This window comes from Clarias gariepinus, chromosome 8 (genome assembly GCF_024256425.1).
Source record: "Clarias gariepinus isolate MV-2021 ecotype Netherlands chromosome 8, CGAR_prim_01v2, whole genome shotgun sequence".
In the NCBI taxonomy this organism is placed as follows: Eukaryota; Metazoa; Chordata; class Actinopteri; order Siluriformes; family Clariidae; genus Clarias; species Clarias gariepinus.
The window spans coordinates 36,055,811-36,080,000 of NC_071107.1; the positions used below are offsets into that span (position 1 = coordinate 36,055,811).

A 24,190-nucleotide genomic window follows, 5' to 3' on the forward strand; every position below is an offset into this window, starting at 1 on the left:
CCTGGGGTCAGAGTGCAGGGTCAGCCATTATACAGCCATTATCACACCGTATTAATGACAGTATCTGCCAGTAAGGTTCAGCTCCGCCCACCTCTGCTCAACTCCGCCCCAATTCTGCCCCGGTTCATTTTTAAGAGCTGCAGTAAATAAGGCTCACCTAGCCTTCTTCAGCTCTTAAGAGTAAAGGGTTACTCTATTGATTATGAAGAGCTATGTTAGCCACTAGCAGCTAGCGCTAAGCAGCCATCCTAGCTCTGAAGAGGGTCTAGGTCAGCAGTTAGCATTTTGCAGTTACCGCTTCTAAGATTTGCACTGAATGTTACCTATGGAGCTATAGCTATGGAGCTATTCTTCTAAGGAAATAATCAACCTTCTTTTTTTTATGTGCGAATGCTACAGACATACACACCGACAGCGTTGTCTTACACCCCCGCACGCAAACAAAGCTACAAAGGACAAAGTTGTAACAGAGCCACAGACACACACATACACACATACACACACACACACACACAAGGACATTAGTGTAACCGTATCACACACAGCTTTCTTCAGCTCGCACTTTCCCTCATCATCTTCTGAGCCTGAGCCTCGCTGGCAGATACTGTCATTAATAATGTACACTTTGTCTCTGTTCCCGTTTGACTCTGTCACCAAAAAAAAAGCATGGTTGGGTGAACTTTCTGATGTGTGAGAGCTCTTGGAGTTATCTTTAAGGAGGGAAGAAAGGAGGCTTCCTTCCTGTGGCTTAGAGTTCACGTTGCATATTATTTTGTTATAACGTTTGGTCTTTCATTACCGATGAGTAGGTTCACGAGTTATCTGGTGAGTTACAATGCTTTGATGCTCACACTACATCCTTGTCTATAACACATGCTTCTCCCACGCTCCATCTGTTCACTTCGCCCATGTTTTTTTTCCCCTTTATCGTTTCTGTGCATCAGTGATAAGAATGCTCTCTCCTCTCAGGTTCTTCAGCTCGGTTCAGAAATCCTGCCTCAATACAAGCAGGAAGCTCCCAAGACACCTCCTCACATCATCCTCCACTACTGCACCTTTAAGACCACGTGGGATTGGGTGATCCTCATCCTCACCTTCTACACAGCCATCATGGTGCCATATAACGTCTCCTTCAAGACCAAGCAGAACAACGTCACCTGGCTGGTGCTGGACAGCGTCGTGGATGTCATCTTCCTGGTGGACATCGTGCTCAACTTTCACACCACTTTCGTCGGGCCCGGGGGCGAGGTCATCTCCGATCCCAAGCTGATCCGCATGAATTACCTCAAGACCTGGTTTGTGATAGACCTGCTCTCCTGCTTGCCTTACGACATCATCAACGCTTTCGAGAACGTGGACGAGGTCAGTGGGCGTAGGTCGCTTCAGCATTGGTCTCTTAAATCAACAGTGTCTCAAGGTGGCAAGAGAAAGCGATAGGTTCAGGAGCTTTTGGTGTAAAGTTTGCCTTCGTTCTGAGATGATTTTTTCCTCACCGCGTTTGTAAAGGGTGGTTACTTGAGTTAATATAGCCTACCAGTTAAAACTCTTGGAACTGGATTGTTTTTGGTTTAAAAACCTAAAGACTCAAAAGTTTATGCAGTATTCAAACCAGCCACGCCATGGTATTATTCATTCGGTGCATTTACATGAACTAATATTAATATTTTAGTATTAATGGGAATATGAGCCCAAGCTTGATAAAAATACTGTGTTAAACTTTGAAAATTCATTCAGTAGGGAAATATAAACCGTGTAAACACCTGATCTGACTGTATCTTGTTGTTCTGTGCATGTTTGCCCCATGTAGGGGTAACATAACCTAATATAAGGTGACTTGATACTGTATGTTTCCAGGAAGGATCTCTGGTTGAAGCAGGATCACTGATCGTCACGTAGTAAAGACATCTGACCAATCATAGATGAGAGAGGGGGGAGAATCGATTCAGTTACATATCGTGATTCTTTTATGATTCTTTCTATGTATTGCCACGCTTCAAAATAACTTCAAAATGACTTCAAAATAACCTTTTCTTGGCCTACGAGTGGCACAGTGGTAAAGCGCTCGCCCTATCATCCGGAGATCGCTGGTTCGATTCCCGGGTGATGCTGTAACCTCTCACAGCCGGAGGTCTAGAGAGAGCTGATTGGCCGAGCTCTCTCAGAGGGAAGGGATGAGAGGTATTTAGTGCTCCCACATTAATCACGGCTCTACAGCCAATCAGGGGCGTCTGTAAGCTCGCGCACGCTTTCACACGCGGAGGAACACTTTTCTCCGAGAGTGTTACTCCGCCCCTAACAGTGCGTGAGCAAGCAGTTTGAAAAGATGCGGTCGGCTGGCGTCACGCGGTTCGGAGGAAACACGTAAAAGTCTTCGGCCCTCCCGGCTGAATGATAGTAGCAGCCTTAATGTGGGTGACCCAAATTGAAACAACACCTGGGTATCGTATCACATGATCCCTGGTGATTACCATCTCTGCTTGTAACCACTCATAACAATGGGATTTGTGTGAAAAGTTGTAAAGCCTAAACTTACCTAACAGCTGTTGTGTTTCACTCCTTTGGTGAGGTGCAGATAAAGGCTCAGGACGCGAACAAATACATTTTACTCACAGTTACTTAAGCAGAGAAAATAAGCACCTTTTTAACTTAACATTAGCATGTCTGAAGCTGTTGACCCGCATGCTTAGATCCGACTGCCTGATATATGAACCAATAGCACTGAAGCATACATTTATTCAGTCATGTGACTGTTTACTGGCGTAGTACACTACAACAGCCTAACAGTGGGATAAAATGCTTCTTCTTTTTCTTCTTTTGTTATGTTTCTGTCAGATTAAATGCTTCAGAGCATGCACTGAAAATAATCATTAATATTCTGATTAAACGCTTTGTGCATGTAAACACACAGCTTATCAGATCAGTGACCATGTAAACGCTTGAGCTGGAATCTCTAATCAGAATGATTTTTATCAGATTTAGGAAATATGGTCCGTATAAACGTAACTACTGAGATACTGTATTTGTAATTGCCACTTGAATCTTATCTTCATAGTTCTATCCTGCCACATGTTTGGCTGATCAGATAACTGTATGAATTATCGGTTGTACAGGTACCAGGTTCATCAATCGTACCAAAATCCACGTATTTTATAAGAACTGGACTAAACAGCAGATTTGCAGGCAGGTTGCTAGCAATAAATATCAGCATTCAGAGCATGAGGGCTGTTCCTGAGCCTTTCCTTAGGATGAACAGAGATGTGTGTGTGTGTGTGTGTGTGTGTGTGTGTGTGTAAGAGGATTAAACCACAAGTCTTTTGCTTTAATTTACAGATATTAGGTATTTCAGTGATCTTCACTTCTATAAATAAACTCTCAGAGTGAGATCCGGAGCTCTTTCAGCCCCCATCTTTCCCTTTAACGAGCGCAGCCTCCACCGATCGTGACATTTCTCTAGCTGTAGGTGATCACTCCCGGGGTGTAGCATCAGCCGCGGCTCTTGTCAGCATGAACATTAGCTAAAGTCTCCCTGCAGAATAGTAGTGCTAATGTTAAGACAAAAATGTCTCTTTATTTTCGCAAATAACACAATGGTAATTAGGTTTGGTTCAAAATAACACTTTTTTTTTCGCTATAAATAATTAGAAAAATGATTGTTTTGCAAAATCAAGCTTCATATACTGAGCTCAAGTTCTTAAAAAGTCATTAAAAAAAATCAATATCTAAAGTCCATGAGGAAGGCCTTCAATCCTCTCTGTTTGTTTTGAAAATGTTCCCCCTATATATGAATAATCAAATGTATAGTGACAAAAGTTTGCACACCCCCAGGACACAATACTAAAAAAATAGTATAGCAGGCCACCCATCACTGACAGTTAAAGAGTTTGTAGAAATAGTTAAAATGTTAAAGCTAAAAATAATCGGCTGATCTTTAATGTAATCAGTGATATTATTATTATTATTATTATTATTATTATTAGAGGTTGAAGCCCACGTACATGTCTGTGTGTCTCTCTGTACAGCAGAACTCTCTGTCTAATGTATTAATACAAAGAAATCCCATTCTGTAAGGTTGAGTATCTTACGCCTTGTTTACACTAACTTGTCCTTCTTTGGTGCTCAGACAAATACACTCCCTGTTCGGTAATCGGAGAGTGAATCACAGATGAGAAATGGAAAAAGTAGATAAAAGGATAAAGATGAAGTTTTGTCTTAAAACCACTCCAGCGTGTTAAAATTCACTTATACCACTTCAGCGCTGTTATTTCAGCCAAAGTGAAAATATGAACTAATCCCAGTCAAAATATTCACTTTATCTTTTCTAATTAATATCTATTGGTGCAGGTGTTTGTTTACATTGAGACAGTAGCGCATTAGTAGATTATTATAAAGTAGATTATTAAATCCCACACATAACTGTTCATAACATCACTTTTACTCAACATTGTGATTTTACTTATGGTGCAGATTAAACTTCAGGCGGAGATCTAAGGACTACAGGAGATTCAGTAAAGTCTGACCAGACAGTTATGTGTGATGCTACTGAACAAACTCTAGCTGGACAGACAGACGTACAAACAGACCGAAATGTTTCTGAGACGGTGGTTTCTGGTCCTCCAGTGTATGAAATGTAAAGATATCATTAAGTTCTGACCCAATGTACAGACAAGAACATATTTATATAGATATGTTGGGTTTAACAGATATGAATAATAAATAAGGTCTTTTACAATGTTAATGGTTACAAAAAAAAAATGCATCAAAAAAAGTGCATCAAAAAAAGTGCATTTCAAAAGTTTGTACCCCCCTCCTTTTTTGAAAAGACTCTATGCATGGATATAAATATTCTCTTGTAACTTGTTCCCCTGTTTAACTACCTCCAGCTGTGTTATATTCTCTTGAGTGATTGCTCGGCACGCTCCTCTTTACCACGTCTGATAAAACTCTTGTTTCAAATCAGGAATGAAACATAAAAATACATTATTTAAATCCATGTAGGATACAATTTTTTATCTGAAGTTTTGTGTTTTGTATGAAATTACAATCATACAGTTATACAGAGCTGGGAATAAGATGCAGGGAAGTGAAGAGAGACGAAAAGCTTCGCATCACCAGAAATCATCTGAAGGCGAGCGTTTAGATGTGAGTGAGTAATTTATTCACCGAGTGCCGTTTGAGTTCAGTCCTGAAATGTAAACTCTGTGTTCCTGTGGGAGAAACAGTCAAAGAGTGGAAACCCGCTCACACACGCACACAGTTTAATTCCCGAAGCAAAATTCTTTAATCTTAACTCTTACTGTATGTTCGATCACAAGATACGAGCAGTACGAATCTGTTTTATTCCTTACAAACTTAAAGGGGAATCTGTTTAATTCCTGCGGGTGTACAGTAACACAAACTTTATTATTCAGATTATTTAATCCGTAGTCTTTCTTCTTCCCAGCTGTGATTAACTGTCTTGTATCAGCAAACAGTATTCGACTAAAACTGGTTTTAATCATTACACAGCATCAAGTAGTAAATGCCGTTGTGAAATGAAACAGAAGGCTAAAGGCTAATCATAGCATTACTGCTAAACCAACAGGGGTCAAGGTTAATGCGCTGATGCATTAATTTAAACGCCACAATGTTTTGTTGTTTACAGATTTACACGCACAATGTTTCTCAAATCTGATTGAAATCTTTCTGATTGAAGATTGACGTGAACCACTGATCTGCTGTGGTGTGTGTTTACGGCCTCAATGCATTTCATCAGAACGTAAACCGTTTTAAACATCCGCAAAGCAGTTCTACCTGCTAGGATATGTGTTTAATTCAGACTAAATAACAAAGTTATACTAGCGTACTTTTAGCATGCTAATTAGGCCCAACCTTCTTTCCATGGCACTGAGATCACATGACCTGAGACGTCATTATAATTTTCTTCAAAACAACCATCATGGCTTTGTTCTCATGTCCGACAAAGTAAATCTTACACGTAAATCTTATTTGACACAAATATACGATGTAAAGCACACCAATCCACTTGACTAAACCTCTGTCTCATTTACCCACACTGCCACCATGTGGCGACAGTATCAGTGTCGTCTCTGCGCCTTTAAGTCGCGAGGGGAATCCTGGAAGTCATTTTTTCTCGGAGCTGTTTCCCACTGTATTGGACTGTGAACTCTGTTTGTTGAGGATGTTTTTTCCAAAATTAGGATTATTCACCATCAGGACAGTTTTACAGGACAGACATCTTCTATCATCGTCCTCCCAGACTGATTTACTGAAACCAGTGAGACTCATTTCTCCTGCACACACTAACTCCCCCTGCCCCCTACACACACACGTAAAATATACCAGACTTTAGACATTTTATACAGTCACAAACACAATGAATATATTATATGTTATTGTAAATATTGGTATTTAGTGCACTGCAGCGCCTGTTTTTTTTGTACAATATACCTTAGCTACTTTTGAGATTTGTTCGAATTTACAAATGTTTGCAGAACTGCGGTCTGTTCGTAAGTCGGGGACTACCTGAATATTTCTTTTTTCTTCATTTTAACAAATGTTCTTAGACATGTAATATAAATTTTGAGCTGGGTCAATCTTTTCAGACTTTCAGACGTCTTGTCTGTGATTGGTTACCAATCAGTGTGAAATGCTCAGCCAATTGGTGCTCCGTCCCCAGCCAGAGCCGCAGGTGGGAGATTTCTTCTGTGATGTAAAAATTATTGGAACATTAAGGTCCATGTAAGCGCACCCACCACAGTTAGGCCCGAGTCCTTTAACCCTAAACCGTGTGGCTTCCAGCAGATAAAAAAATTAAGAAAATAAATAAATTAATTTAGGATATGGAGTGTGGAATGATGATGTTGTGGATTAGTGGTTAGCACTGTAGCCTCGCAGCTCAAGGGTTAGGGGTTCGAGTGTCTCCTCCAGGCTGTGTGAGTTCGTGTGTTCTACCCGTGCATGGTGGGTTTCCCTTCAACAGTCCAACGACATGCCCTGTAGCCTGATTGGCATTTCCAAATTGCCAATTACACCACATTCTTCTGGGCATGTAGGGAGGGAGGGCCATCCTCATAAATATAATGATGAGACTTACTGTATCAGACCAGGCAATGCTTTTCCTATCTGCTGTTGTCTCTAATGTTGGTGAGTCCATGTGACGTGTAGCCTCAGTTTCCTGTTCTAATCTGACAGGAGCGACACCCGGTGTGGTCTTCTGCTGCTGTAGCACATCTGCTTCAATGTTCGACGTGTTGTGTGTTCAGAGATGCTCTTCAGTGTACATCGGTTATGAGTAATGAGATGTTATTTGAGTTCCTGTTGCCTTTCTATCAGCTCGACCCAGTCTATCTGTTCTTCTCTGAATTCTGACATCAACGAGGCATTTTCACCCAGAGAACTGCCCGCACTGGGGATTTTCTCTTTTTTTACACCGTTCTCCCCTAGTAAAAAAAAAGTATACTAAGTATATTAAATCCTAGCATGCCAAAGCATACTTAAATGTACTTGCAGCCAGACTAATGACTAGTATACTTGAAGTTTGCTATTTTGGAACAACTAATTTTGTACTAAGTGTATTCAAGTTGTAATTAAATTGTACAAAAGTACAATTTTAAGTGTATTAAGTATACTTTTGTGTGCTAAAGTGGAACAACTTTAAGTATACTTAGTACACTTAAAGTATATGCCTGTGTGTGTACTAACGTACATACCTGACAGTAATTAATACAATTTAAGTATATATTTAATATATTATAAGTACATTACAGCTATTTTTTACTGTGTTACAAATACATGATTAATATACTATGAGTATATATTTTTATTACAGCAGTAGCTGTTATACTTCTGGTCAATTACAAATACTAAAAAAGTACACTTTGCGGTTAATACAAATATACTTTATTGTATCATACAGTACATAAAACCTTCTATATTACAGTATTACAAATGTATTACCAGTACATTAAAGGTGTTTAGGATCATTTACAAATGCTGAATGTATTTTCTACACTATAACATGTTTTTGAAACACATTACATTAGTACAGTAATTATGAGGAAGATTTTATTCATGAGTTCAACAGATTTAATTTGCACAAGGTTACAAAAAACTGTCCTATAGTTTATTTGTATTTAACAAACACACAAATTAAAATTTAAACTGTAGTCTGAATACAGACAAACATCAGTATTAGAGTATACAGGTACAGTATTAGTTTAAACCTGGTGTGTGGACACAGACAGACATCAGTATTAGAGTATACAGGTACAGTATTAGTTTAAACCTGGTGTGTGGACACAGACAGACATCAGTATTAGAGTATACAGGTACAGTATTAGTTTAAACCTGGTGTGTGGACACAGACAGACATCAGTATTAGAGTATACAGGTACAGTATTAGTTTAAACCTGGTGTGTGGACACAGACAGACATCAGTATTAGAGTATACAGATACAGTATTAGTTTAAACCTGGTGTGTGGACACAGACAGACATCAGTATTAGAGTATACAGGTACAGTATTAGTTTAAACCTGGTGTGTGGACACAGACAGACATTAGTGTTAGAGTATACAGGTACAGTATTAGTTTAAACCTGGTGTGTGGACACAGACAGACATTAGTGTTAGAGTATACAGGTACAGTATTAGTTTAAACCTGGTGTGTGGACACAGACAGACATCAGTGTTAGAGTATACAGGTACAGTATTAGTTTAAACCTGGTGTGTGGACACAGACAGACATTAGTGTTAGAGTATACAGGTACAGTATTAGTTTAAACCTGGTGTGTGGACACAGACAGACATTAGTGTTAGAGTATACAGGTACAGTATTAGTTTAAACCTGGTGTGTGGACACAGACAGACATCAGTATTAGAGTATACAGGTACAGTATTAGTTTAAACCTGGTGTGTGGACACAGACAGACATCAGTATTAGAGTATACAGGTACAGTATTAGTTTAAACCTGGTGTGTGGACACAGACAGACATTAGTGTTAGAGTATACAGGTACAGTATTAGTTTAAACCTGGTGTGTGGACACAGACAGACATCAGTATTAGAGTATACAGGTACAGTATTAGTTTAAACCCGGTGCGTGGACACGGACAGACATCAGTATTAGAGTATACAGGTACAGTATTAGTTTAAACCTGGTGTGTGGACACAGACAGACATCAGTATTAGAGTATACAGGTACAGTATTAGTTTAAACCTGGTGTGTGGACACAGACAGACATTAGTGTTAGAGTATACAGGTACAGTATTAGTTTAAACCTGGTGTGTGGACACAGACAGACATCAGTATTAGAGTATACAGGTACAGTATTAGTTTAAACCTGGTGTGTGGACACAGACAGACATCAGTATTAGAGTATACAGGTACAGTATTAGTTTAAACCTGGTGTGTGGACACAGACAGACATCAGTGTTAGAGTATACAGGTACAGTATTAGTTTAAACCTGGTGTGTGGACACAGACAGACATCAGTGTTAGAGTATACAGGTACAGTATTAGTTTAAACCTGGTGTGTGGACACAGACAGACATCAGTATTAGAGTATACAGGTACAGTATTAGTTTAAACCTGGTGTGTGGACACGGACAGACATCAGTATTAGAGTATACAGGTACAGTATTAGTTTAAACCTGGTGTGTGGACACGGACAGACATCAGTATTAGAGTATACAGGTACAGTATTAGTTTAAACCTGGTGTGTGGACACGGACAGACATTAGTGTTAGAGTATACAGGTACAGTATTAGTTTAAACCTGGTGTGTGGACACGGACAGACATCAGTATTAGAGTATACAGGTACAGTATTAGTTTAAACCTGGTGTGTGGACACAGACAGACATCAGTGTTAGAGTATACAGGTACAGTATTAGTTTAAACCTGGTGTGTGGACACGGACAGACATCAGTATTAGAGTATACAGGTACAGTATTAGTTTAAACCTGGTGTGTGGACACGGACAGACATCAGTATTAGAGTATACAGGTACAGTATTAGTTTAAACCTGGTGTGTGGACACGGACAGACATCAGTGTTAGAGTATACAGGTACAGTATTAGTTTAAACCTGGTGTGTGGACACGGACAGACATCAGTATTAGAGTATACAGGTACAGTATTAGTTTAAACCCGGTGCGTGGACACGGACAGACATCAGTATTAGAGTATACAGGTACAGTATTAGTTTAAACCCGGTGCGTGGACACGGACAGACATCAGTATTAGAGTATACAGGTACAGTATTAGTTTAAACCCGGTGCGTGGACACGGACAGACATCAGTATTAGAGTATACAGGTACAGTATTAGTTTAAACCTGGTGCGTGGACACAGACAGACATCAGTATTAGAGTATACAGGTACAGTATTAGTTTAAACCTGGTGTGTGGACACAGACAGACGTCAGTATTAGAGTATACAGGTACAGTATTAGTTTAAACCTGGTGTGTAGACACAGACAGACGTCAGTATTAGAGTATACAGGTACAGTGTTAGTTTAAACCTGGTGTGTGGACACAGACAGACATTAGTGTTAGAGTATACAGGTACAGTATTAGTTTAAACCTGGTGTGTGGACACAGACAGACATCAGTATTAGAGTATACAGGTACAGTATTAGTTTAAACCTGGTGTGTGGACACAGACAGACATCAGTATTAGAGTATACAGGTACAGTATTAGTTTAAACCTGGTGTGTGGACACAGACGGACATTAGTATTAGAGTATACAGGTACAGTATTAGTTTAAACCTGGTGTGTGAACACAGACAGACATCAGTATTAGAGTATACAGGTACAGTATTAGTTTAAACCAGGTGTGTTGATTCTGTTACACAGAGACTGAAAACAGGCCGAGAGCTACGGAGACATTATACCACAAGCAAAGTACATGAGATTTAGCAACAACACATTAGACAATACATTCTATAGTTTAAAGTATGTACTTAATTACAAATTACCTAACAAAAACCGTAAAATTTACCTTATGCCGATGAAAATAAAATAATAACGATACGAACTAACGCACGCGATGATGCAGCTTCCAGCCGTTAATTCAAACTAGAAGTGGCGGACTGGGGAGCCAATCAGAGAGCGGACAGTCCGAATCTGCCCGCCTACAAACAATTGGCTGGTGGGGCGATATTAGCCAATATATATATATATATACTAGTGCTGTCAATCGATTAAAAAAAATTAACTAATTAATCGCACAATTTTTTGCAATTAATCGCGATTAATCACAATTAAAAGACTGAAACTTTTTGGATATGTAAATGTAAATAATTAATGTAAACTCAAGACAATGAAACTATTTAAATTCAAATATGATTGTTTATTGGAATTTTTGTTTAACTTGTAACACAGATTTTCTCATGTAAACAACATACCTGCAATAAACCATCAATATTCTCCAAATTAACTGTTGGCTTGAAAGCCATATTTATCACAGAAATAAAAACACAGGTATGTGCCATTTGTGTCATTTGAATTTCAAAACAATCAATGCAATTTACATTGGCGAGGCCCTGTAGAGATTGTTTCGGTGGGGTGTTTTGCTTTTAAGTGATATGTCAAAGACGAATTACTTCTCTGGTATTTAAATTCGGCTTTGCAAAATGTACAGATTACTTTTGTTTTATCCACAGAACCATCCGGCAGAGTTTTATACTGAAACTTTCCCTCTAAAAGTCCTTCCTTGGTCTTATCCATACTTCTTTGCACGTTGAACACACGTCGGCCACAACAGGAAATAAAAAAAACTGCAACCGCGTTAATTGCGTTAATTTTTTTTAATGCGTTAAATATTTCAAATTAATCGCATGCGTTAACGCACTAATTTTGACAGCACTAATATATACTAATACTAGTCTATGGGTTGCTGGAATAGATACAAAGATATCACACCGCTGCAGTGTGTCACTTTATTCTGTGAGCGCACAGAAGAGTGAGAGAGTGCAAACATAAATTATCTTGAACAGGAAAAAATTATTTTCAGCGCACAAAAACGAGTTTAACATCGCGCACGAGAGAGAGAGATTTAGCGTGCAGAAACGAGTCTAAAAGCACGAGAAAGTAGTGCACTAAATATAAGTACATTTAAATGTAACTGATAATATACTGAGACTTCCGAATATTAAAAATTGTTTTCTAATGTATACTTTCTGTACATTTGTACAATGATTATTTCGAGCATATTTTTTAAAAATATACCAAAAATACATTGAAAAACAAGTTAAAATAAGTATACTTTGGAAATTAGACCAACCTTTCACTTAAAGTATATTTTCCAATAATATATTTTTGAAAAGTGTACTATAATACAATTATTTTTAAGTATATTAAAAATTTAATTCCAAAATTTGGTAAAAGCATGATGTTAGTATACTTTTTATATATTAACTGATGGTACAATTTTTTGTTAGTATATTTGCAATGTACTATCAAGGATTTCAATATATTTGTAATACACTAAAGTGTATTTTTTTTTTCACTGGGGTCTGTAAGCCCTAGAGATGGTTGTGTTTGAAAATCCAGAAGATTCCAGAAATACTCAGACCAGCACGTCATGGTTTGGTTGTTGGTGCAAAATCACTTAAAATCACATTTCTTCCCCATTCTGATGCTCGGTTTAAACTTCAGTATGACGTCTTGATGTATTTTTTTTCTTCTTTTTAATGCATTAAGTTGCTGCGGTTAATAAGCAGTTGAGCAGGTGTACCTAATAAAGTGGCTGGCAAGTGTATGTGACGTTTAAAAGGTGATCTGTTCCAGATACACAAGTACCTTAAATGGTTTTTTAATTAATTTTAATGAAAATTTTCATAATTTTTTTTTTAATGAAAAAAATCATAAATTCATGTAATTTTTTAGTTGATATTAGATTAAAAAAATACTTTTGAATTAATATTTTGTAATATCAGTATTTCTTTTTAATTTATTTATCTTTGCTTATCCATTTTATTCTTCCTTTTGATGATTCACAAGACAAAATTGTTTTCTTTCTGTACAGTGATTATCTCTCCTAAGGGTGTGTAAACTTTTGCAATTTTTTCAGTTAAAGTTGAAAAAAAAAAAAGATGATCTATCTTAGCATGTGAAGCTCGATTCATTTGCTTGCAAACCACATTATGTTTGTATTATTTGTAATTGTCTTCATTATTTTGAAGCAATTAGGAATAAATGAGTCGAGGAGACTCTCAGTTCCTCCGTCCTCCTGTGTCTTCCAGGGCATCAGCAGTTTGTTCAGCTCCCTGAAGGTCGTGCGCCTGCTGCGTTTGGGTCGCGTGGCACGGAAACTCGACCACTATCTGGAATACGGCGCGGCCGTGCTGGTCCTGCTGGTGTGTGTGTTCGGCTTGGTGGCCCACTGGCTGGCGTGTATCTGGTACAGCATCGGAGATTACGAGGTCATCGACAAGCTCAGTAACACCATCAAGACGGACAGCTGGCTCTACCAGTTGGCCGCGAACACCGGCTCGCCGTACCGCTACAACGCCAGCGGCTCCGGCCAGCTGGAGGGCGGGCCCGGGAAACACACGCTCTACATCACGTCCCTGTACTTTACCATGACGAGTCTGACAACCATCGGATTCGGGAACATCGCGCCCACCACCGACGGGGAGAAGATCTTCTCTGTGGCCATGATGATGGTGGGATGTGAGTGTGAAACTCTGATCTGCTAGACGTGTTGCTGTGTGGAAACACTCCAGGGTGTGCAGTTAGAGGAAAATAATCAGTAACAGGGTGGAGCTAGTCGCCAGGAGAGTCGCTGGTACCAGCTTGCGATTATAGTTTTTCCAATAACAGCATGCCCTGAAGTGTTTAATGCAGCGATTTTATATATTTTTTTATTTAATCTTTATCCTTTTATAGTTGTATCCAGTGTTGTGAAATATCCATAGCCTTTTCTTTTCTTTACTTTTGAGTTTTACCGCTGATCTGAACATCAACGATCAAAAACGTCATTTTTAAAACCTGTGCATGTAGCACGTAGGCATTTCACATCCTCATGAGTGAGCTGTCGCTATAGAAACCATAATGTCTTAAGAAAGCGGATCTGACCATTTTCAAGATCGAGGCTTCGCCAGAGCTCTGGAGTTATAATTAAACTTTGTTTGACTTTTCCTTCCTCGGGCTGTGGAGCACCGAGGCGTCTTTTAATTCCCGGTTCAGATTGATGTGCTCCATTCCAACGCCCGTCTCTTTCTGTTTTTCTCTCAGACGCACCCACAATCCGTCAGATCCCACGGATCAGATCGATCGGCCGTTTAATTCAATCAGTGGCTGGGAGGAGAGACTGGGAGGTTGTGCTGAGTAAGCGTTCGTTGTTTTTTTTTTTTTAAGCCGAGCCTTTGTCAGACGAAGCCATTTTTAGCTGGGGTTGATTAGGTTTTCTAATGTGCTGCACGTTACAGGCTCGTGACGTGACTTCATTCACACGGTGTTGGGTTATTGGGCTGAAGTCTGTAATAACATCGCTGCATGTCTGCTCTGTGGTTGAAACACTCGCTTTTGAACTGATATGATTTTTCAAAGGGTTTTCTTTTTTCTGTGTCGAATACAAACTTGTAAGGGGTGGGGTTTCCTATTTATTGACTGTTAATAACGTTTATATCATGATGTGAACATACAATACAATAAATTTTAACAAAAGGTTAGTGGTTAGCACTGTCGCCTTGCACCTCCAGGGTCTGGGTTCGATTCCCAGCCAGGCTCGATTACCGTCTCAGTGTGCATGGTGTTTGCATGTTCTCCCCGTGCTTAGTGGGTTTCCTCCGGGTACTCCGGTTTCCTCCGACAGTCCAAAGACATGTAGGTAAGGTTAATTGCCGTTCCCAAATTGCCCGTAGTGTGTGAATGGGTGTGTGAGTGTGTGTATGTGTGTGCCACCCTGTCCATGGTGTACCCCGCCTCATGCCCTAAGCCTCCTGGGATAGGCTCCAGGTCCCCACGACCCTGAATACAGGATAAAGCGGTATAGAAGATGAGTAAGTGAGAGGGTAAAAGATGGGTAAAGATTCTAATTCTCACTCACAGTATATTAGTCTGTTATACCTACATGCATTAGTTATATTTAAATTTGGTTGGATAGTTAAAATAGGATATCGCCTCTAACCCTGACCTTAATTTGTAACATACTTTTAGGGGAAGGTGGGGCACAGTACTTTAATATTAAAATGATCAGCTGTTAAACCTGCCCCATACATGGGTAGAGGGAGGCTTTGTTTAAACGAGAGCCGCGTGTGACGTGGAATGCTGCACAAACGGGCGGGAGGGGAGGAGACAAACTTTATTAAGTTATTCAGTAGCTATGAATGTCCTCTGTGTTTAATCCGAAGTTTAGTCTTCAGCTCTTTAATAAGCGTCTCACTGCAACGAGCGCTTAAACCTTTTTTCTGACAGTGTTCCAATACTTCTGGCCCTCGAGAATTCCAGGAAACTGTAAGCGTTGATGAATTTTCCAGCTGATTGGACTTGATATCAGTCTGTGATTGAGGATGTTTGAATTCAATTTCAATTACATTTTATTCGTATAGCGATGTCGTTGTCACTGTCACAAAGCAGCTTTACACAATGAACAGAATTATGGAAGTTAGTATGAAATGTGAATGTGTATGAATCAAAATGATCAGATCCACCTTGAGCGCATATTTCCGTTCTGTACTCCGTTGTATTTACTCTCAGGCTCATGGTGTCATCACCCATGTGGATGTGTGTACATGTACAGTATGTGTGTGCTGTTTCATTGTGCTCGCACTGACTACAGTGGCTTGGTCGCATTTTCTTGTCGGGAATTACACACTATATTAAACAGTGTGTGTGAGAAGCGAAAGGTCGTCTGTGACTTCCTGTCTACAGCACTAGAGACAGTGACATTTCGGTGTTTTTAAGTCGTACAGTACGGAGGATCACACCAGTGTCTCCGCTGAGCTGAAAATAAAGCCCTCTTTAAAGTATATCTGCTCAGCGGTTGCTTCTTTTCTGTAATGGATAGGGTAGAGGGGGCCAATACATTGTGCACAGCAAAACATGGGCTATAGGAGTGCTTTGTAAATATAAATATTAAAGTGCACACACATGAAAAAAAAAACTTTTTGCTGGGAAGGGGAAGCTCAGTCGGTCGGTCCCGGCTCTCTCGGCCTCTTCAGTGGAAGGACAGATAAGGAGGAGGAGGAGGAGGAGGTGTGAGGAGGAATCTGAGTCTCGCACCGCCGTGGACCCCATCGCTTAAGACGGCACAAAGCTGTACGGAGATTTAAAGCATCTTTAAGCAACGGCGGTATAAATTGCTGTCGCTATCGTCCCCCTGCAGCTGTTTGTTGCCTGTCAGGACGGCGGCGAGCTCCTTTTAGGTCCTCATTATCAGCTGTTGCCGTTTACACAAATTCCCCAAACAGCAACTGTGTGTGTCGTCCTAATGGATCTCACACTCATCATTTCCACTCAACAAGCACAGACAGCCGTTAACGGCATGTTAAAACTTCCCCTGAACACTGAAAACAACATTTCCTTACACACACACACGCACACACACACACTGCATACTGATGATGAACCCATCAAAACACACAGTGTTCTCTCAGACTTGTCCAGGAGCTATTTTTTTAACTCCTAAAAAAAACAGTTGTGATTGCATGTTTGTGTTTGTGTTTCTCAGTTTTTGTCTCGTGTTAATGCGTCGACAAACACGAGCTTAGGCCAAATTCCAGGCTTTTTTTAGGACGTATTACACTGCTTTAGGCTCATTTATATACACACTGCAAACTCTATATTTATGCTTGTGCCAGTGCACAGATCCCGTACTTGAGTAAAAGTTGAGATGCTTACCCAAGGTAAAATATTACTCAAGTAAAAGTAAACGTCCTTTATTTACATTTCAACTTGAGCAAAAGTGCTCACCTACTAATGAGCTTGTATCAGCTTACAATAGACATAAAGTCATAGTAAAAGTCTCTCTTGCTGTGTGTGTGTGTGTGTGTGTGTGTGTGTGTGTGTGTGCATGCTTCCCAACTTTGAACATGCTGTCTCGCCAGTACACTTGTACCTCAGCATACGAATTGAATGCGTTCCGGAGTCAAGTTCTTAAGGTGAAATTTTGTATTGTGAAACATATTTTCCCATTGAAAATAATGTAAATGCAGATAATCCGTTCCAACCACCCAAAATATATGATATATGTAATATATGATATAATATTGATAAACCAATATTACTAATTTCCATCACTTTAATCATATTTTTGCATTTAAAAATAATTAAAACAAAGTAAATGAAGTTAAATATAAAATAAATAGACATTACACCTTATTTAACATTAAATTTTAAAATCAAACTGAAAGCGGCTTTCTTCTCTTCTTGCTACCATCCTTGATAACTTTATCAGTCGACACTAACCTTCTTATGTGTCTTCACTAAATCTTGCACAAAATACAAAAAACTCCCACAGAAGTATGTAAACTCCCTTTGCGTGGCTTTCCACTGACACACACACGTTTTGATTAGCTACCAGAAGTACACAGAAAATGCTGAAAATGCTTTATATGTCGAAGCATATTTCTCGCAAAATTTTAGTTCTTATTAAAAAGAATTTGTCAGGTGAAGCGTTTGTATCCAGAGGAACCACTGTATCTGCAAACACCTGCTACACAGTTGGGGAAGGCAAATCGTGCACTTATGCTTAACAGCCAGCAGTAGAGATATTCCCGCTTTAAATGCTACACGCCAATCTGGTTATGTAGCACGACATTAGGCATAAATGTAGTGGAGTAGAAAGTACAGATACTTGTTGTAGGATGCAGTGGAGTAAAAAGTAAAGGTAAAGAGTAAAAGTATCTAATAAAAAAAAAACAGATACGTGAAATGTGTACTTAGGTACAGTAATAGTATATATAGTATATTTTAAATATATATTCAAAAGTATATAGTTTGAGTGAAAAAGACGGCATGAAATAGTAATCTAGTGTGGACTACTGATCAGTTTCGAACCCCACCACCATGTTGCCCCTGTTGGGGTCTTGATCAAGGCCCTTAACCTTCAACTGGTCAGATGTATAATGAGACAAAATGTCCGTTGCTTTACATAAGGTTGTTATTTCATGTTACTTAAACCCCTTTGTCTGCACAAGCATTAAAAGTAACATTTTAGTTAAAATACAAAATAAAGAAATTCATTTAATTTATTTATGGCTGTTAAAGTCAACGGATTTGCATCCAGCTACATGATGTCAGTGTGTTTGTCTCTCTCCAGATGGTACACAGGTCTGTAAGTGAGGTGAGGAAATAAGCTCCAGATCTGTGCCTAATGGCTAAAAACAACAGCAACAATAGCAATGAAATGGTCTGACATGATGTCGCACATGGGTGCTGTTTCTGCAATTTATTGCACATGTAACCAAAAAAAAAAACACAATCTCTATTAGAGCTTGACATTTTCTCGTCATCAGTGTGCTTTAATGATTCTGTTTTCTTTTTATTAGACAATACGGCAGTAATGAAATTTCACTGATGTGTTTAGTGTGAGACGTAATCGGCATCGTACTGTAGGAATACACAGACATAATCATTATGGTTTATTGTGAATTGGAGTGATATTATTTTTGTTCTGTATTGAAGCCGAGGTACCTAATTTAACTTTAATGATGTTAGTCATGAGGGGGCAGAACGGAGATATAGGGGCAAGATACAAAAATACAGCAGGTTTACTGGAGATGAAGAGAAAAAACGTGATTCAGCTACATTATCACAATTCTTTGACAATTCATGTATCACCACACTGACTCCAAAATCAATCAAAGACAGAATCATCTATGCATGTTTGAATATCAGGTGGTAAATTGTGAAGCACGGTGGCTTAGTGGGTAGTCCTGTCTCACCTCCAGGGTCCGGGTTCGGTTCTCGCTTCATGCTCTTCCCGCACTTGGTGGGTTTCCTCTGGGTGCTCTGGTTTTCTTTGTCGTTACAACAATAAATTAAAGATCAAAATGGTTGTTTATCCATTTTTTAATAATGAATAGATGCTGTGGTGGAAGAGAAAGAATTGCTTGAGGTGTGCTGTTACAGGATAATAAAACACCTCAGTGTGGTCACAGTCACTTCACCTCATCACACCAATCTCTCATTGATTAATTTCCTACATCCCCCCATTCTTAAGTGCTTTATTCCACTTATACCACAGTTTTATATTCATCAATGAACAGCATGGAACATGTTTTATCTGTTTAGTCATGATCAAGAACACACAGATCTGCACAGAAATGTCCATAAACCATGTTCTGAGAAGAGTTCACGGGTTTGAACCTAAAAATACCTCACAGGATCTGTGCACATCCTGAAGAACAACAACAAAACCCCTTCCTGGCCTTGCAGAGACACAGTAGGAACTTTTGTTAATAGACACTAATATGAGGATTATTGAGAAGCAGGTGAATAATGATCCCGAGGAGTCTCTTAACTCAATCACTCCGCGCTCTTATTTCTTTTCCTGTGGGTGTTTGTGTGTTTTAAAAAAAAAAATGCATTTCTTTCTTTTGTCGTTATTTGTCAAAAGTCCCATTTAAGTATTTGCAGAACTATTCGAGGTAAGGTTGCTACGCAGAAGATGCAGAAGAGCCTGATGATGATAATGATTAATGAACAGCAGTAGTGTTTCCCATGGAGATAGAGTTCAAACAGTTGCGCATTCCCTTCAAATCAGACTCAAAAAGCTTTCTGCACAAGTCAGATCGTTCTGTTTTTCCGAGCAGAACATCTCGGGAGCCAGGCGTGCAAGATTGTTGTGAGGGTTTGGGATAACGAGGAACGAGGACTAGGATCATTTAAGATGTTCTTCCTCAGAGGAACAATACAGAATTTGTTAGAAGTATTTAGAATTGTGAGATTTTTTTTTTTGTTTCTTCAAAATGTATCTCTCCTTCAGCTCTTCTGTACGCAACAATTTTCGGAAACGTGACCACCATCTTCCAGCAGATGTACGCCAACACCAACCGCTACCACGAGATGCTGAACAACGTCAGGGATTTCCTGAAGCTTTACCAGGTGCCCAAAGGCCTGAGCGAGCGGGTGATGGACTACATCGTCTCCACCTGGTCCATGACCAAAGGCATAGACACCGAGAAGGTAAGTGTGGAAGAATGAAATTAAATCCATCTGATGTTAACGGAAGAGATCCTGTTGATTCTGGAAAGTCGAGCCTGAATAAACATACAGTAGAGACATTTCTTGATTGAACTTTTGATAAATCCGTGGCAAGTAGACCCGTTTGTCCACATGTCCACAGGTGCTGTCCATCTGTCCCAAGGACATGCGCGCAGACATCTGCGTCCACCTGAACAGGAAGGTGTTTAACGAGCACCCGGCGTTCCGATTGGCCAGCGACGGCTGCCTGCGCTCACTAGCCGTGGAGTTCCAGACCATCCACTCGGCTCCTGGGGACCTCATATTCCACGCCGGGGAAAGCGTGGACACGCTGTGCTTCGTGGTCTCCGGGTCACTCGAGGTCATCCAGGACGAAGAGGTCATCGCCATACTAGGTGAGTACTGACTGCGGAGATTGCAGGTTTCTTTATGGGTTTTATTTTTAGGCTTTTTTTCGTCCTCTACACCATTAATGTCCCATTGATTTCATCTCCATCTGATAGTTCACTTCCCCGCTTTAACGGCCACCCTGCTTCCAGTCAGGAACCTCACTGAAACCGACACCGCGAGCGCTAAACTTGAGTCGTCATGGGGACGGAGTCGTATAGAGCGTTAATCACTTCCCGCAGGAGGCCCGGGGCCTCAGGAGGAGGCAGGAGAGACAATAACTCCCGCCGTGATGATGGAGAGAACAGCAGAACGGCTCGGCAGGGAGCGTCACGGCGGGGGCCGAAATGGCAAAAAGTCTGCTCGCCTGTCTCGGTCGTTTCTTTTGCCGTTATGTCTCATCAGCACCTGCCGCGTCTCAGCAGTTTCGCAGCCTGGCTTCTTGTTTCTGGGTTACTTTTTGACATTTAGCTGCAGCTGATCGGGCGTAGATTGAGAAAATGTTCAGTCGGTAAAGCAATGACGCTCAGCAAGCTTTGGGGTCAAATATGGAATATAAGAAATATAAAAACAACAGGTCGTGAAGTTATAGGAAAATAATCAGCAGTGACGACGTGTAGTTACTGTTCTTATCCTGACGTTGATTATTATTCTATAACAGCATGTTCTAAGATGTTTTATTTATACAGTATTTATTTATGACATACTATTTATAGTTGATGTCCATTAAAGAAGTAAGGTCTGGTTTGCACTTATGTTAAAGCAGCATGATATAGTACTGTATGTGCCAAAATATACAGCACTGAAATGAAAAGATGAACAATATTACTTTGTTGATTTACCACGCTATGCGTAATGTAATTGTTAAAAGTGTGTGTGCAGCGCTTCACTGCAGACGGTGTTCATATCGTTCACACAGATTCTCAAATATAACTCGAAACAAAGAGATGATTTGCTGAACACACAAATCAGATGTTTTTCACAACATATCTGTCACTTTTGTATGTGGTCCTAAGTCAGACACATATCTGAAACATCAACAGTCAGCTTCGGTACGCGCGGATTTCATAGCAGCCCTAGCGATAGCTAATAAAACAGCTAAAGCGAGGCATCTGGCTTTTTTCCATCTTCTGGACTTTAGCAAATAGATCCGACTAACTGCTCGCCGTCCTTCAGAGCAAAACCCCAAGCGGAAAAATCCTTCACTGTTTGAAGGTTGAGCTTGCACAAACTCATGGCGTGTTTTAACCCAGATGGAAAAGACGTATCGATCTGCGCATGTTAATAAAAATTAACTTAAGTATGAACGTGAACCGTCCGTGAAATGATTTGTAAAAAAGATTATGAAAAATCAATACTGCGTTAGAATGTGGCTCGTAAAAAACAAGACAATTTCAAGCTTGGAATTTGTGAAAAATGTCTAGATTTAAAAAAATAATATTTTATTCAGCTTATTATAATCTAACATCAGAAATATTTGTACTTGTTAAGATTCCAACGTTTCCATGGCGGAAACCTTGCAGACTTACTTTAAGCTTTTGGGGCTTTTTCTTATTTCCAATTTTCTATCTTTTGACGTCTGTTACAGTATGACGTCTTGAATGGGCCAGGCGTAGCTCGGTGCTTAAGGCATTGGACTACAGTTCGGAAGGTCCCAGGTTCAGATCCCACAACCACCAAGTTGCCACTGTTGGGCCCTTGAGCAAGGCCCTTAATCCTCAATTGCTCAGATGTAGAATGAGATAAAAATGTAAGTCGCTCTGGATAAGAGCATCTGCCAAATGCCCAAATGTAAATAACGTCACATGTTTTTGCATGAGATTACACGGCCACTCTGCGCTGTGTACTTGTACTGTAACTCGAGAATGTAAAGACCTATGGAATGATTTCATTCTTATCCTTCACTATGAAGTGGCTTGTTGAGATCTGAGACCCACAGTGCATTGTAGTCTTCTCATTAGTGAATGAATTTGGGTGAACAGAACAGTTTGTTAATAATCTGATTGGTTATGATCTGATTCATGTGCGCTGTGTGCTCATTGTACTGGCTAATTTGTCGTTAATTGGCCTCGCGTGCTGCTCTGCTACAGTACTTACTGACAGGGAGGTTAATTGGAGCAAGTCGTTAACAAGATGAAAAAACGAGCGAGGAGCTGAGGTTCAGTGTTCCTGTGTGTAGACGATCTCTCGTTAACATCACAAACAGTTGACTTAATTTTCACTTCTGTACAGCTGTGGGTTTATTCAAGACGTTATCCAATGATATATTAATGATCAGCACATGCACTAAATGCACCAAGAACATGTTTGCCCAAAAAAGAGATAAAACCATCCATCCAACCATCCATCCATCCATTGATTTATTCACCATCTATTCATACACCTGCCCATTGACCTAACTGTCTACACATCTACACTTCTTTATCACATCTACACTTCTCATCCATCCATCAATCACATACCTGTCCATTTACCCAGTTGTTTATCCATCTATTCTTCTTCCTATCTATTTGTTCATCCATGCACCCATCCATTGACCCAACTGTCTACATATTTATTCATCTTCTTAACCACCCATCCATTCACTCATCCACTTATCCATCCATCCTTCCATCCACAAACCTGTTTATTATTATTCTTTTCTATCCATTCATCCGTACACCTGTCCATTGAGCTGTTTTCTTATCTATACTTCTTTTTACCCATATATACACATCCATCCCCCCTCCATTCATCCATCCATTCATTCTCACACCTGTCCATTTACCCAATTATGTATACATCTGTTCTTCTTTCTATCCATCCATTCATCCAGACACTTGTCCATTTACCCCACTTGTATACATATCTATTCTAGTTCTTATCCATCCATCCATCCATCCATCCATCCATCTATAACTGCATACATATCTATTATTCATCCATCCATCCACACACCTGTTCATTTACCCAACTGTGTATACATCTATTCTTTTTCCTATCCATCCATTCATCCATACACCATTGAACCAAGTGTCCACATCTATTCTTCTTTGTATTCCATCATCCATCTATCCATCCACGTGTCAGTTTACCCAACGGTCTGTACAGTACATCCTTTCTTCTTCCAATTCATCCATTTATCTATTCATCTATCGAATTACCATAGGATGGTACACATCCATTAGATTCTCCATTCTGTCAAGCATCCATCTATCCATCATCCCTCCATTTATGCATCTGTCAAGCATCAATTCTTCTTCCCAATCCATCCATCCATCCATCCATCCATCCATCTATCCACCCATGCATCCATCTAATTGTCACCTATCAACTCCTCCATTCTTTTACTCATTCTGTCATCCATCCTTCCATCCATCATCTACCTACTGTATCCTATATATCCATTGACACATCTGTGCCTCCATTTGTCTACCTGTTAGTTAATTTTTCCATCCCTTTATTTACTTATCTGTCTATGCATCTTTTCTTTTACCCACCCATTCATACATCTGTACGTCCATACATTCACTATTGTACGTAATAGTGAATCTATGGATACACCTTTTCTTTCTTTCTTTCTTTCTTTCTTTCTTTCTTCCTTTCTTTCTTTTTTCTTTCTTTCCTACTTTCTTGTTTTACCTTGTAAAGATTTTATTTTATAAGTCTTCGGCAG

General features: G+C 39.7%; 1 protein-coding gene across 3 annotated transcripts in view; it reads left to right on the plus strand.

The window, feature by feature from the left end:
- The window catches only part of kcnh5b (potassium voltage-gated channel, subfamily H (eag-related), member 5b), a 57,294-nt gene that overhangs the window by 17,013 nt on the left and 16,091 nt on the right, over positions 1–24,190 (plus strand). For all 3 annotated transcript variants that reach the window (XM_053502215.1, XM_053502217.1, XM_053502216.1), the window contains exons 6-9: positions 970–1,362; positions 13,242–13,671; positions 19,931–20,130; positions 20,291–20,543. In XM_053502215.1, the coding sequence (XP_053358190.1) occupies positions 970–1,362; positions 13,242–13,671; positions 19,931–20,130; positions 20,291–20,543 (1,276 nt within the window). The remainder of the gene's footprint in view (positions 1–969; positions 1,363–13,241; positions 13,672–19,930; positions 20,131–20,290; positions 20,544–24,190) is intronic.